We start from the raw sequence: 13,456 nt of genomic DNA on the forward strand, positions 1-13,456 counted from the left end.
TAATGGCACTTATAGTTTAAGTTTGTATTATTACATCATCTTTCAAACAAGAATACCTATACCCCTGGCTGGTTGGCTCAGCGGTAGAGCATTGGCCCAACCTGTGGAAGTCCTGGGTTCAATTCCCAGGCAGGGCACACAGGAGAGGTGCCCATCTGCTTCTCCCCCCCTCCCCCCCTCTTTTTTTCTCCCTCTCTCTCTCTCCCGCTCCCACAGCCATGGCTCCATGGCCTCCGCCTCAGGTGCTAGAATGGCTCCGGTTGCAATGGAGCAACACCCTGGATGGGCAGAGCATTGCCTCCTGGTGGGCATGCCAGATGGTTCCTGGTCAGGCACATGCAGGAGTCTGTCTGCCTCCCCACTTCTCACTTCAGAAAAATACAAAAAGAAAAAATACCTAGAACTTGAAATCTCTTAAGTTGGCAGTAGACATAACCACTAACAAAGTGTAGGCTACCTTAAAAATTCACACCATTTCTTTTTTTTTTTTTTTTTAATGTATTTTTCTGAAGCTGGAAACGGGGAGAGACAGTCAGACAGACTCCCGCATGCGCCCGACCGGGATCCACCCGGCACGCCCACCAGGGGCGGCGCTCTGCCCACCAGGGGGCGATGCTCTGCCCCTCCGGGGCGTCGCTCTGCCGCGACCAGAGCCACTCTAGCGCCTGGGGCAGAGGCCAAGGAGCCATCCCCAGCGCCCGGGCCATCTTTGCTCCAATGGAGCCTTGGCTGCAAGAGGGGAAGAGAGAGACAGAGAGGAAGGGGGGGGGTGGAGAAGCAAATGGATGCTTCTCCTATGTGCCCTGGCCGGGAATCAAACCTGGGTCCCCCGCACGCCAGGCCGACGCTTTACCGCTGAGCCAACCGGCCAGGGCCCACACCAGTTCTTGATAAGGACTATTTTCTTCTCTCAGGTCTTTTTAAAACTAAGAATCAAATTACTCTTTGATTAAAGATACTAACAGAGTCTCACTCAGCTTTCTCCACGGCAATGTCATCAGAGCCACTTACATGTTCATGACCTCTTTTAAAAGGCACTTGAGCCTGACCAGGAGGTGGCGCAGTGGATAGAGCATCAGACTGGGCGCAGAGGACCCAGGTTTGAAACACCAAGGTCACCAGCTTGAGCGTGGGCTCATTTGGTTTGAGCAAGGCTCACCAGCTTGAGCACAAGGTCGCTGGCTTGAGCAAGGGGTTACTTGGTCTGCTATGGTCCCACGGTCGAGGCACATGAGAAAGCAATCAATGAACTAAGGTGCTGCAACTACGAGTTGATGCTTCTCATCTCTCTCCCTTCCTGTCTGTCCCTATTTGTCCCTCTGTCTCTGTCATAAAAAAAAAAGGCACTTGAACTAGCTTATTTTAATCAGATGTTCAGGGGGCTTTGAAATTACATTTGGGATTCTTTAACTCTTATCAGGTATATAGCTGGTGAAAGCCAACCTAGAAAATATAATGGAATTAAATAAGAAGTGTTAGGATACATCTGACAATTTATTTACAGTCAATCCACCATTCATACGAAGTGCAACTAGCTAGAAGGCAAATACGAGTCTTCAACCTTAGGACCTACCACATCAGGAAAGAGAGGAAGAACCACACACCCAGAGTCCGTAAGTAACCGTATTTAACACCTCTCAAAGACTTTGTAGAGATCGGGCAGGTTAGCAAGCTGCAGGACAGTTCCGTCTTCTGTGAAATGTTTAGGAGGCAGGAGGTGTGAGCGGAGGGCTTTATAGACAATGTGTTCCACAGTCCACTTCCAGGGGTTTGGAGTGGAGCCAGGCCCTTCACTCTGGAAGACATGTTAGCGATCATCAGTCTCCTGTCTGCATCCTGCGCACACCGGCTTCCTGGCTGACGCGCACTGGGCCGGGAAAGCTTGGCGGCTCCTAGTAGGCTGTATGACCTCATGGTGTGCAGCATCTAGCCAGCGCCAGGGACTGACACAGAGATAAGGTGGGGAAAGGAGGGAACCACGCTGTCCTGAGACTCCCCCATCCTGGAACCTCTGTTTCCATTCAGGGAGAAGGTGTTCTCGTAGCAGGATCTAACAATGTCTGATCCTGACTTACGATGTTTGGATAGCAACAGTAGGGAGTAAATTTCTAATTTATGGCTGCATTTGGGGGGGTCTTGATGTAGGCCCATTTTCCTGAAAGCTCCATAGGTAAGAAATGAAATAAAAATAATGAGGCTTATTTTGCTCCCTCCTTCTTCCTACATCTGGGCCTTAACTGTTTCAAGTACAGAGAATGTTCTTTCCTATGCATCCTTTCCTTGAAGGAAATTTTTCCAATCCAGTGAGATCCTCTCAGTGCAGTTTGCTAAGTGTGCTACCTTACGTCCTTCCCTGGAATGCGTGTACCCCTATGGGCTCTGGCCGACGTGACCTAGGACTCTGGGAACCCTTAAGCATTCCACTGTCCCTTAGTGTCCTCCCTATGCAGTGGAGCACATCGCTTCACCTCAGAGGGTGACTAAGTCATCACAAGGATGGGCATGGACGTCATGTTGCCCCCCTTCGGTTCTCGGACTACTTTAACCCCGACTCCCCTGCCCGCTAACCCCTCCCAAGCACGCTGATCGAAGGGCACTGCCATCTGACTGGGAAAAGCCACAGAAAGAGGAGGAACGAGGCCCTCTCTGTGTCAGGCTGACCTTCCCTAAGAAGAGCTGGAGCTCTGACCTCAGTACAGCCGTCTTTTCCTGGCAGAGCAGTGGTCAGATGTCGAGTAAGAGCTACGAGGCGGGAGACCGGTCCGGAGCCTGAAGACAGCTCCACTGAGGGACCAGCGGGAGATGTGGACCCCACAACCCCGGCAGCCTAGCTCCACCTCCATCTCACCGTGACGGCTTCTGATTTCACATTTGACAGGTCACTCTGGAGAAGTGAGATCACTTCCAGACCCACAGAAGGAAATAAAAGTAATGTGTAAAAGCTAAGCACTGTGTCCTTACATGCAGTGACATCCTGGGAATTTAGAGATGGGCAAGTCTGATCTCCTAAAGGGCCCTTCCCAGTCGCGGGTGCCACCAGCATCACCACAGTACCTGTTGGCCTGAGAGGGTTGACTCCTCGGATATATACTGCTTCCGGATGGAGTAAAACATAGCACATTCTTTGCTGAGGCTTTCAAAACATTCCTTTTCTTCGTCCCAGTTCACCTGGTCCAAAGAGAATTCAATACCTCAACATAGGCACGTGCTCTAAACACACATCACTGCTACATGGAGATCATAGATGGCTTTAACTGCGACTTTTCAGGCATTAAAGCTGTAAACTGGAACGGCTGAATATTGCTGGGGGGGGGGCACAGATGGGGATGAGAAGGGGGGCCATTAGTTATTTTACCCTTTTTCATCTTTATCCTTCCAAATGCAGTGGGGCCCGAGCGCCCGCCCCGCCCCCACACGCATGCCCACATCCTCAGTCTGGGCCTGATCACTTGCCTCAGTGGCTAGTCGGAGAATGAAGATCGGCAGGCCCTCCAAGGGGGGCACGTAGTTGTCGATCAGGAGAGGTAATCCAACTAGGTTCCCTTCCTGCTCGTGGGGAAAAGGCCAGGACGGAGGGACAGGAAGAAGACTGTTACAGTGTGACTGAAACAAACTCCATTTCCCCAGAGCTTCCTCCAGGTCCTGTCCTCATGCTTGTCATTCTGGTGACCAGGTGCTTGGCTGGACTGGGCACTGGAGCGCAGGAGAGCTAATTACTTAAGAAGAGCTTTTTGTCCTGACATGTAGCAGAACCACCAAGAACGTACCAAGAAAGCAAGCCCCAAAGGTCAAAGGGTAAGAGGAAACAGGGATAGCACGTGGCTCATTCACTGGCCTGCAGGGACTGTGGGACCCGGCCCTCCACCCTGCATGAATGGACGATAAAACCGTTGTGTAACCCAGAAATGTAAGTACCAAGTCTCGTCCTGACTCTGGACCAGCCTGACTCTTACTAAAGAACACAACAGAAGTGGGAAAATGGCTGGCACTCGCCTCACTGATTTCCAAAGAGAAGTAGTCTGCAAGCATCTCGTTCTTCTTCTTCAGAAACTCAACAATGTATTCAGCAAGTTCTTCTTTGGGCCCGTCCTCCTCCGTCCAGCCACTCTCGGGGCTGTCTAGAGCAAGCATGGCGAGGTCAAAGAGCGGCGCTGGCTCCTAGGAAGGGGCGAGACCAGGGAGGAGGGGTCAGCACCTCCAGATGCAGCTCGATTCCCACAAAACCTCTAAGAAGAGCCACACACCATGGTCACAACAGAGGCGGAACTCACAGATCTAACACTCGTTCCTAAAGAAAACAACTGGGAATCCAGAGTAAGCCTCCACACCCTCCTCCTCCTCACTAACGGCCATTTCAACACCGATGTGACAGACAGCCTGCTGCACAGGCGGGAGGCACGGCGGGGAGGAGGCACTTTCTGTCTGTGCAGCTCCAAGGACACCGCTCAGCGCTAGGCAGGTCCTTCCTACTGCCTGACACTTAACTGAAGCAAGGGAGAGGGCGCCTTAGTTAAACTGAACATTTCAGGGAAATCATCTGCTCAGGAAGAAGACTGACATCTGTTAGAAATAACATGCCTCAATTTTCTTCCATTGCTCCCTTTCCGACATTCCTGTGGTCATACATTTTCCTTTTACGTGTTATAAACCCATGGTATACTGGTCTTATTTTTCTTACATAACAACAGAGGACTTAATTTGAAAGGACCTAATAATAAAAGTTTACATATTCAATTACAGAGCTTTAAAATATAAGGGATAAAACTAACAGAACTACAAAGAAATAGACAAATCCCAATTATATTTGGCAGTTTCAACATCCCTTTCTCAATAATTGACCGAACAAGTAGACAGAAAGCCAGGATACAGAAGATTTGAGCATCACTATCAACTTTTGATAAACTTGCATTTATAGAACATTTTCAACAAGACCAAAATACAAGTTCATGTGGAACACTTACCAACACAGACCGTATTTTGGGCCATAAAACATCTCAATAAATAAAGATCAGAACAGATATCAATGAAATAATAAAAAAAAACAAAAAAAATCAATGAAACAAAAAGTTCTTTGAAATCAATAAAATTGACAAACCTCTAACTAGACTGATCAAGTTAAAAAGAGAAGATATAAATTAGCGATACCAGAATGAGAAAGGTTACTTCACTACAGATCCTATAGCCCTAAAAGGATAAAAAATACGAATAACTTTATCCAATAAATTAAAAAACTTAAATGGGCAAGTTCCTTGAAAGAAAAAAAGTACAAAGGCTCACTCAAAAAAGTTAACCCAAATACCTCTAATCTATGAATGAGACTGGATTTTTAGTTAAAAACCTCCTATGAGGAAATCTCCAGGCCCAGATGGGTTCACTGGTGAATTCTAGCAAACATTTAAGGAACAAACACCAATTCTACACAAACTCTTTCAGAAGGCAGAAAAGGAGGGGCTACGTCCCCGCTCACTTTGAGGCCAGACCAGCCTGATATCAAAACCAGACAAGACAATATAAGAAAACCACAAACCAGGATCACTCCTGAACACAGATGGAAGAATTGCAAACAAAATTTTAACAGATCAATTCCAGTAATACATAAAAAGGAGAATACATTATGTACAAGCAGGGTCCGTCTCAGGAATGCAAGACTAATTGTATATGAGGCTCGATCAACGTAATTCACTATATTAACTAAAAAAAGAGAAATACAGTTATCTTAATAAATATAGAGAAAAGCATTTGTAAATTCCAAATCCATTCCTGAATAAAAACCCTAAGCAAACAAGGAATAGAGGGGAACGTCCTCAGTCTCATGAAGGGAATCCCTCAACATCTTACCTATGGCAGAAAGCATAAGTAATGGGGAAAGACAATCCTTTCTCCCCAAGATCAGGAATGAGGATTTCCATTCTCACCACTTCTATTCAGCATTGTTCTAGGCAGTGTAATCAAGCAGGAGAAAGAAGTAAAAGGCATCCATATGGGACAGGAAGAAATAAAACTGTCTATATTCACAGACACTACGATCATCTATGTAAAAAATCTGACGAACCTATAAAACGTTACTATAACTAATGAGTTTAATAAGGTTTCAAGATACAAGATCACGGTACAAAAACACGTATTTCTATATATAGCAAAAAGAACTGGATTTTTTAAAAATGCCATTTATAATAGCATCAGAAGATGTGAAATACTAAAGGATAAATTTAAGAAAAGATTTTTCTCCCCAAATTGATCTACAGATCCAACACAATACCAATAAAAATTCCAAAAGCCTTTTTTGTAGAGTACCTCACATGTAAAAAGAAGATATGAAACTACATAGATATGTAGTATAATTCTAACTCTAAAATTAGGCAATGAAAAAGTTTTGGAAGAAATGGACTAAAATTGTCAGTTGGGGTTCTGTTCAGGTCAGGGGCTTTAGTGAATGTTTCTATTTTTATCTCTTTCCAAGTTTTATTATAAGTAGATATATTAATTTCTATAATAATAAAAACATTTGTTCAAAGTGGTTACCAAATGGCTGTTCTTTGTATAAAACTGTATTATAATTAAAGATACCTCCATATGCAAATCATACAATATAGAAACTATTCTAAGCATATTTAGAAAAACCGACCACATTACAAATAAGATATTAGGGTAAAGCTCTTCTTTTCAGAAATGACCAATTATTGAAGTTTCAGGAATGAGGAGCAGTAAAAAAAAACCCCAACTTACCGATAGCCTTAGAACCCCAAAATTGGCAAAATCATATATGAGTATCTGGTAGAACAGCTCTTCACTGGGAAGAAAAAGGAAGAGACATTAAGGAGAAGCTGAGTCCGTGCTCGGGAGCCACGCAGTAGGGACAGAGGGAGGACTGCGCCTGGAACGTGGCCCGGGTGCGGCTGGACTGCCCGCTGGGGGACCTTCAATGGTCCGCCAGGAGTGGGGCCCCAGCGTGTGCTGTGCCGGCTGGCCTCCACACAGGTTCCGGCATGGAGACTTCATCACCTGTACTGGCCCCACCCACCGGGCCTGTCAAAGGTTTCTGACACCCTATAGTGGAATTTGAAAAAATTTTGTTTGCTTGCCTTTTCCCCACTTAAAAGCCTACAAACTACTTTTTCCCACCATTAAAAATGATACAAATGGCCGAAAGGGCAGGGAGACCTCCTATAATCAGGAGAGGACACAAGGCAGGATCGGACGACTCGGGTACGTGGCTCAGGCTGGCCACGTTCCAGGAGCTGTGAAGTATACAGTATGTTCCACTACTTACAAAATACAGAGCTGAAATGATACTTCAGAGTTCTTAAAGCAATTTGAAGCATTTATGTCTTGTTTAAGGACCTCATTCTCTCAAAGTAAACAAAGCATCTGCTATGCCAGCATTACTGCGGGAAACTGAGGCGGCCAGTGACTCCGAGTCGGTCAGTGGAAGGAAGGAGCTGAATCTAGTCTGTGCTCTGAACCTGGCTCTGTTTCCCTTCCCACTGGGAAACCGCTCACATTTACTGATGGCTGACATTCTGGGACTGGCCTGGATTTGTATCTATGAAAGAAAAGAACCCAAACACAAGTGTGATTTGGAGCCTTGGAGATCATGCACTTAGCTTTGCTGGAGAAGAAAACAAGGGGAGTAGAATTCCCAACAGATTAACAAGAGCGAGGTCCCAGTACAAGCCCTATAAGCTTCTCGCAGCAAAGACAATGGACTGGAGCGAGCTGCACGGGGATTTTCCAGACCAGGAGGAATGAGTTCCAAATACCCAAGGGGGAGGCGTGTGTGCCAACAGGAAGCTTCCGGGCAGGTTTCCTGGTGAGGGAGCTCAACTCGCATGTGGCAATTCCAAGCAGTGCACAGGGGCTGCCCACTCACAGGACCGAGCGTCACTGTGGGGTCTGAGCAGGCAGAACAGGGGAGAATCCCACAGTGGATATGCGATGTCTAGGTGTGGAAGGTGGCAGCACCTCCCATCTGTGCTACTGATTTGAGAACATTTCATACCAGTTCTAGACTAACAGGAGCTATTCCATCAAGTCCCCCGCAAACAATCCACAGAAATGTCGCTGGCTATGCACTGAGCAGGTGGCACCACAGGGTCCCCATCTCTGTGCTCAGCAACCCCACTGGCTTGTTTGGTGGCTACGAAGCCTTCGCTTCAGTCCCAAAGCTGGAGGAAAGGGGCCGTCGGGTCTGCTTTCTCTCGCCTTCCCCATCAGAGCAGATGCTAGAATTCTCTGCCAGCACTGAGCCTTCAACGCCTGTTCACAGCAGCCAGCGTTCACAGAGCACCAAGCACCTACCAAACACGGCTTCTCGTGTCACTTCTTATCCTCACAAAACCCTGCAGGTTGATCCCAGTGTACAGATGAGAAGCGGAGACAAAGTTTTGGAAGGGAACCTGTCCACGGTCACATCAACAGTAAACGGCTGAGCCCGGGTTTGAAACCACATCTGTCTGACTCCACAGCCTGGGCCTCCCCCACACGTCACGCTGCCGCGCTCCCCGCCTGCGCCGCGCCCCAGGACCGTTCTAGGAGCTGCGCTCTTCGCACGTGCTCCCTGACGTACCTCAGTCTGGTGGTGCTGAGCAGGTACAACTTGGTCTGATGCTGTGCCAGGGCCCACTGAGGATTCACACAGCCCACGAAGGAGTGGTTATGCAGCATCTCCCGCAGCGCTGGGAAACAAAACAACAGGTAAGTGACGGCATCCCAGCGGGACCCCTGCACCCAGAGCACCGAGCACCCACACTAGAGACAGGAGCAAAGAGGCCCGAACTGAGCCTCCTGCTGGAAATGAACACACAGGAGGAACAGAACAGAACTAACTGATCTCTCAAAATGCTACAAGGAATTGCCAGAAGAGAAGAGTCAGGAATCATCAAGGACCACAATCTAGAGCAGGAAGCCGGAGAGGTGATGAGCCCTCTGAAGCCAGTTTTATCCAGAGGAACCTCGGGAATCCTGAACTTTCGGTCTTGCAGACTTGGAGGGGGTGAAGAGAGAAAAACAGCCTAGGGAAGGTTTGAACTGGGAGCCTAACGAGAGACCACTTCTCCAACACGTGAAGCGGAGACCCCCAGCGCTGCACCCGCAGTGTGAAGGGTACGGACGTGTCCATGCTGACCCCCCTCAAAGGGCAGTGAGCAGCGCTGCCCACGGCCCCCAGCCTGGGGTTGGGAGTGAAGAAAAGACTGCATCCCTGAGACTGGAACCACAGCTGGTCCACACAGGCCTTCGCAGCCGGGATGCACACGAAGCAGGGCGCCGGAAAGACCGTAGGTGCAGACTGTAGTTGTAAGAGATTCCAGGGCTGACTATCCCTCCAGGTCCCTGGTGGAATCAAATGCAAATTTCTCCGGAGAAATCCATCTTCAATCCAGGCTTCAAGTAATCCTCACAGATAAAGTACCAGGAATTAGCAGTCAAACATGAAGGGACGGGACAGGGAACAGGACAAGACAAATTCAAAGGTGGTGGCAATATTGTTTCTTTAAGCACGTGTTCACTTGTTTCTTCTGTAGAGCCTAATATAGTATTTTATAAATGTGACTTTGCACTTCACACCTCTGTGTGTGAGCATGTGTGTGCGTGAGTGTATACGCACACATCTGAAATGAAAGGTGTAAAACGCCCCCACCACACTGGGGAGGCGGGCAGAGGGGCTGGAGACAGGGTGAGGGTCCTGGGGCGGCAGTAAGCCTGCCCCTCACGTTTCTACTCCACTGTCTCCTCAGTGGGCACAAGCGAGTCCTAGTGTTACGTAAGTTCTGCAGCACGCCCTGCTCCCCCCATAAACAGAAACTTGTTTTCTTCATTTTCAGAGTAAGTGTTCCCCTCTGTTCCCACTGGAAACTCAATGTCTCTGCAGGATGTTCTGCGTGGGTGGAAAGTGATTATTTTTAAAGCTGGAGGACATCAAATAATCGTGAATAATGAGGCACTGGAGGAAAGAGAAAGCTGTGAAACCCACTAAAAAAGGCCTGGAGATTTTCCGTACAGATTTGTCAGGGAACGCTCTGACGCAGCCACAGCTACTGAAGTGTGGCCCTGCCAGCGAGCGCAGGCGCGCAGCAGGCGGGAGGCGGCGGCTCACCAGCCCTCACCAGCCCGGGGCTGCCCCCAGCCAGGCGCTCACCAACCAGGCAGACGGGCAAGGCTCTTCCCAACTAGGTGTCACGAGGCTGCCAATCAGGACTTGAAGGACGTCCACTCCATCCTTCCCGAGTATCCGCAGAGTGCTAGGAGTCTGTGGGCGCGTCCTGCCATTCTGCCGCAGGGAGACGGGACGAATCCCATGCACAAAGCGCACACCTAAGTTCACAATGGAGGCCTCGGGCCTCGGCATGCTTTCTGAGAAACTGGCAAGTAAAGCCACACCTGAGGGCGGGGCGACCAGGCCTCTAGCTTCTGGTGGCCCCTTGCAGAGTGGACGCTCCACGCGCTGCTGGACTGCCTGACGGCCGCCCCTGGTGCCCGCAGACGTCAGCCAGTGTCTGTGCTTCTTCATGCTGCCACCAGTTACCAGTGAACAGCCCCCGCGACACCATGGTACCTTCGAGGCGGGGGCTGTTCCCTCACCTCACCTCCTGCCTCAGGGCTGGCATGGCACATTCTGTACCGAGAAGATACTTGGCAAGTGTCTGCTGAACTGATTTCATGTAACAAAGAAACTGCCATCTAGTGACAAACGACAGGAGTACGTACATTCAGACCCAGGACTGTTCACCGAAGACCAAGAAAATAAAACACATCTGTGGGTAAAATGCTGAGCACATTCACATTCAAACGATAGCCAACAACTTATATGACAGTCCTTGTCCTCATTAATTTACAGATTCAAAATTGAGATACCGCACAGGTGAGTTCAACAGACGATCCCTGCGCGGACAACACACTGATGAGACACCGCACAGGTGAGTTCAACAGGCGATCCCTGCGCGGACAACACACTGATGAGACACCGCACAGGTGAGTTCAACAGGCGATCCCTGCGCGGACAACACACTGATGAGACACCGCACAGGTGAGTTCAACAGGCGATCCCTGCGCGGACAACACACTGATGAGACACCGCGCAGGTGAGTTCAACAGGCGATCCCTGCGCGGACAACACACTGATGAGACACCGCACAGGTGAGTTCAACAGGCGATCCCTGCGCGGACAACACACTGATGAGACACCGCGCAGGTGAGTTCAACAGGCGATCCCTGCGCGGACAACACACTGATGAGACACCGCGCAGGTGAGTTCAACAGGCGATCCCCGCGCTGACAACACACTGATGAGACACCGCGCAGGTGAGTTCAACAGGCGATCCCCGCGCTGACAACACACTGATGAGACTCCGCACAGGTGAGTTCAACAGGCGATCCCCACGCGGACAACACACTGATGAGACACCGCACAGGTGAGTTCAACAGACGGTCCCTGCGCGGACAACACACTGATGAGATACCGCACAGGTGAGTTCAACAGACGATCCCTGCGCGGACAACACACTGATGAGACACCGCACAGGTAAGTGCCACAACGATGTCCTTACTAGGAAAGTATCTCCTCTCTCCCGAGCCAGGGGCACAGTCCGTGGGGGGCAGCCAGGCGGTTGGTCTAGGAAGGTGAGTGGCCTACCTCGCCAAATCCGAGCCTCGGAGACACCCCTGTGCAGCATTCAACTCAAGGACAACCAGCTTCCCCTGCTGGGGCGATGGATGGAAACCAAAACACAGCAGATAGGACCCGGGGCAGAGGCCCCGCCCCAGGACAGAGGCCTGAAGCTTACAGAGCATGCACGTGCTATCTGAGGTGTCCATCGCAAATGTCCAGAAGTAGCGTCACTTTACAGAGCAGGAAAATGACGCCCTAAATCGGTGAACACATTTCTCACTGGCTGTGGGACGGTGTGGCTGCCAGGAGACTCAGCAGAGCTCTCCTGGCTCCAGAGGAAGGGCCCCTTTCCACATCATGGACAGCTACTCCCCCTGAAGACCCCACCCGGCGTGTCTCAGCACGCCAGCCTCAGCCGCGGGGCGGGGACAGCGCAGGCTGCTTGTCCCCCACAGGCAGGCCATCTGCGTTTGCCTCTGAGTCTCGGGCTGGCCTCCCCGTGTGCAGGCCCGGCCAGTGACAGCCCACCCTCAACCGGGCACGCACGTGGGATGTTCCCATCAATCTGTCCTCGCATCGTCCCAAAACAGAACGCCTCTCCTCTTCCTCCCTCACAGGACTACTCTAGTCCTAAATGAGGGCCCATGCTTGAATAATCAATTTCAGAAAACTTAGATGCATCACCTTAGCCTTAGCAACGGACCCTGAACTGATAAAACTAGAAGCATGTTATTTTCATATTGCCCTGAAAACAGTGTGCACCTATTCATAAATGTATTAAAACCATCACTTTAATTAGCCTGCTTTGCACAGAGGACACCAACCCTTTAAAAAAAACTCAGAAACTTCCAAATCTGAGGAAGTCTTTCCATTAAAATTGCTGTAAGGAAGACTGCTAAACAGATCAAGTGACAGCCCACCTCTCATACTACTGTATGTAAAATGGTTTAGAAGCTCCCGGCTGGAAAGCCAGTAACAGGGAAAGAGCAACCGGGCAGATCTCCATGGAAACAGAAAGCAGAAGCCAAGTGGCGCTACTTCCACAACTGGCAAGACCTTAGTCACAGGAAGTTTCTACCCTTCCCGACAGGGGAGACACCCTATATTTTGTGCCACATGCAGACAGAGTGCTAAGCCCAGAGTGCTAAGAAAAGAGAGCGTGAACGAGGAGAGGCCAACTGAGGCCTTGCGGAGTTCTCTCAACCCAGTGGTGACCGGGACGGGGGACGGGGAAGAGGCCCCGGAATCAGGGCAGCTGCCCTGGAAGGCTGTGGATTAGTGGGAGATGCTAAATTGCCCTGCAGCCACCTGTTTCCTTTAGAAGTTCATCTAAAAGTTAACCTAGGTTACATAATTTAAGACACATGTTGAAATTTAACTATTTTTAATCAAGAAACATGCTCTAGATGGGAAACAGAAAAACCACAGCTAACTGTGTAGACTCAAGGGCAGAGCTGCCACCGGAGGCCTGGAGCAGGGGTGCCCACCCTGGGAGCATGGCTGTGTGACTCACCAAGTGGCCCAGGACCCTGGGAGGGACAAGTTGCTGTCATTCACCTCAATCCCTGGTTAAGTTCATCCCCGGGAGGTGACTAGCCCCCTTGTGTTTCCTAAAGCCATAAAGTTAATTTTGAAGTAACGGGGACCAAAGTGGAGTTGTACACTCAGGTACTGTGGAAAGCTATTTCTGAGGTTTATAGCTTTGTCTTCAGGGTATAAAAATATCGATTCCTTACTGTGTAACAAATGTTTCACTTATATTTTATCTCTAATCAACACAATAATCTTCAAGGTCAAAGTAATCTTACTTTATAGATGAGTAAAAATGGAGGCACAGAAAGGTTAAGTCAT

At 49.3% G+C, this 13,456-nt stretch overlaps 1 protein-coding gene across 3 annotated transcripts in view; it reads right to left on the minus strand.

The window, feature by feature from the left end:
• Positions 1-1,475: 1,475 nt before the first annotated feature.
• The window catches only part of MLH1 (mutL homolog 1), a 35,787-nt gene continuing 23,806 nt past the window's right edge, over positions 1,476-13,456 (minus strand). For 2 of the 3 annotated variants that reach the window (XM_066351948.1, XM_066351946.1), the window contains exons 14-19: positions 8,567-8,675; positions 6,727-6,790; positions 3,994-4,158; positions 3,454-3,546; positions 3,055-3,168; positions 1,476-1,795 (exon numbers count right to left, since the gene is read on the minus strand). In XM_066351948.1, coding sequence (XP_066208045.1) covers positions 1,628-1,795; positions 3,055-3,168; positions 3,454-3,546; positions 3,994-4,158; positions 6,727-6,790; positions 8,567-8,675 — 713 coding nt within the window. In that variant the 3' untranslated portion in view covers positions 1,476-1,627. Of the gene's footprint in view, positions 1,796-3,054; positions 3,169-3,453; positions 3,547-3,989; positions 4,159-6,726; positions 6,791-8,566; positions 8,676-13,456 lie in introns of all 3 variants that reach the window. The other variant, XM_066351947.1, reaches the window with a different exon arrangement.

This window comes from Saccopteryx leptura, chromosome 10 (genome assembly GCF_036850995.1).
Source record: "Saccopteryx leptura isolate mSacLep1 chromosome 10, mSacLep1_pri_phased_curated, whole genome shotgun sequence".
Classification (NCBI taxonomy): Eukaryota; Metazoa; Chordata; class Mammalia; order Chiroptera; family Emballonuridae; genus Saccopteryx; species Saccopteryx leptura.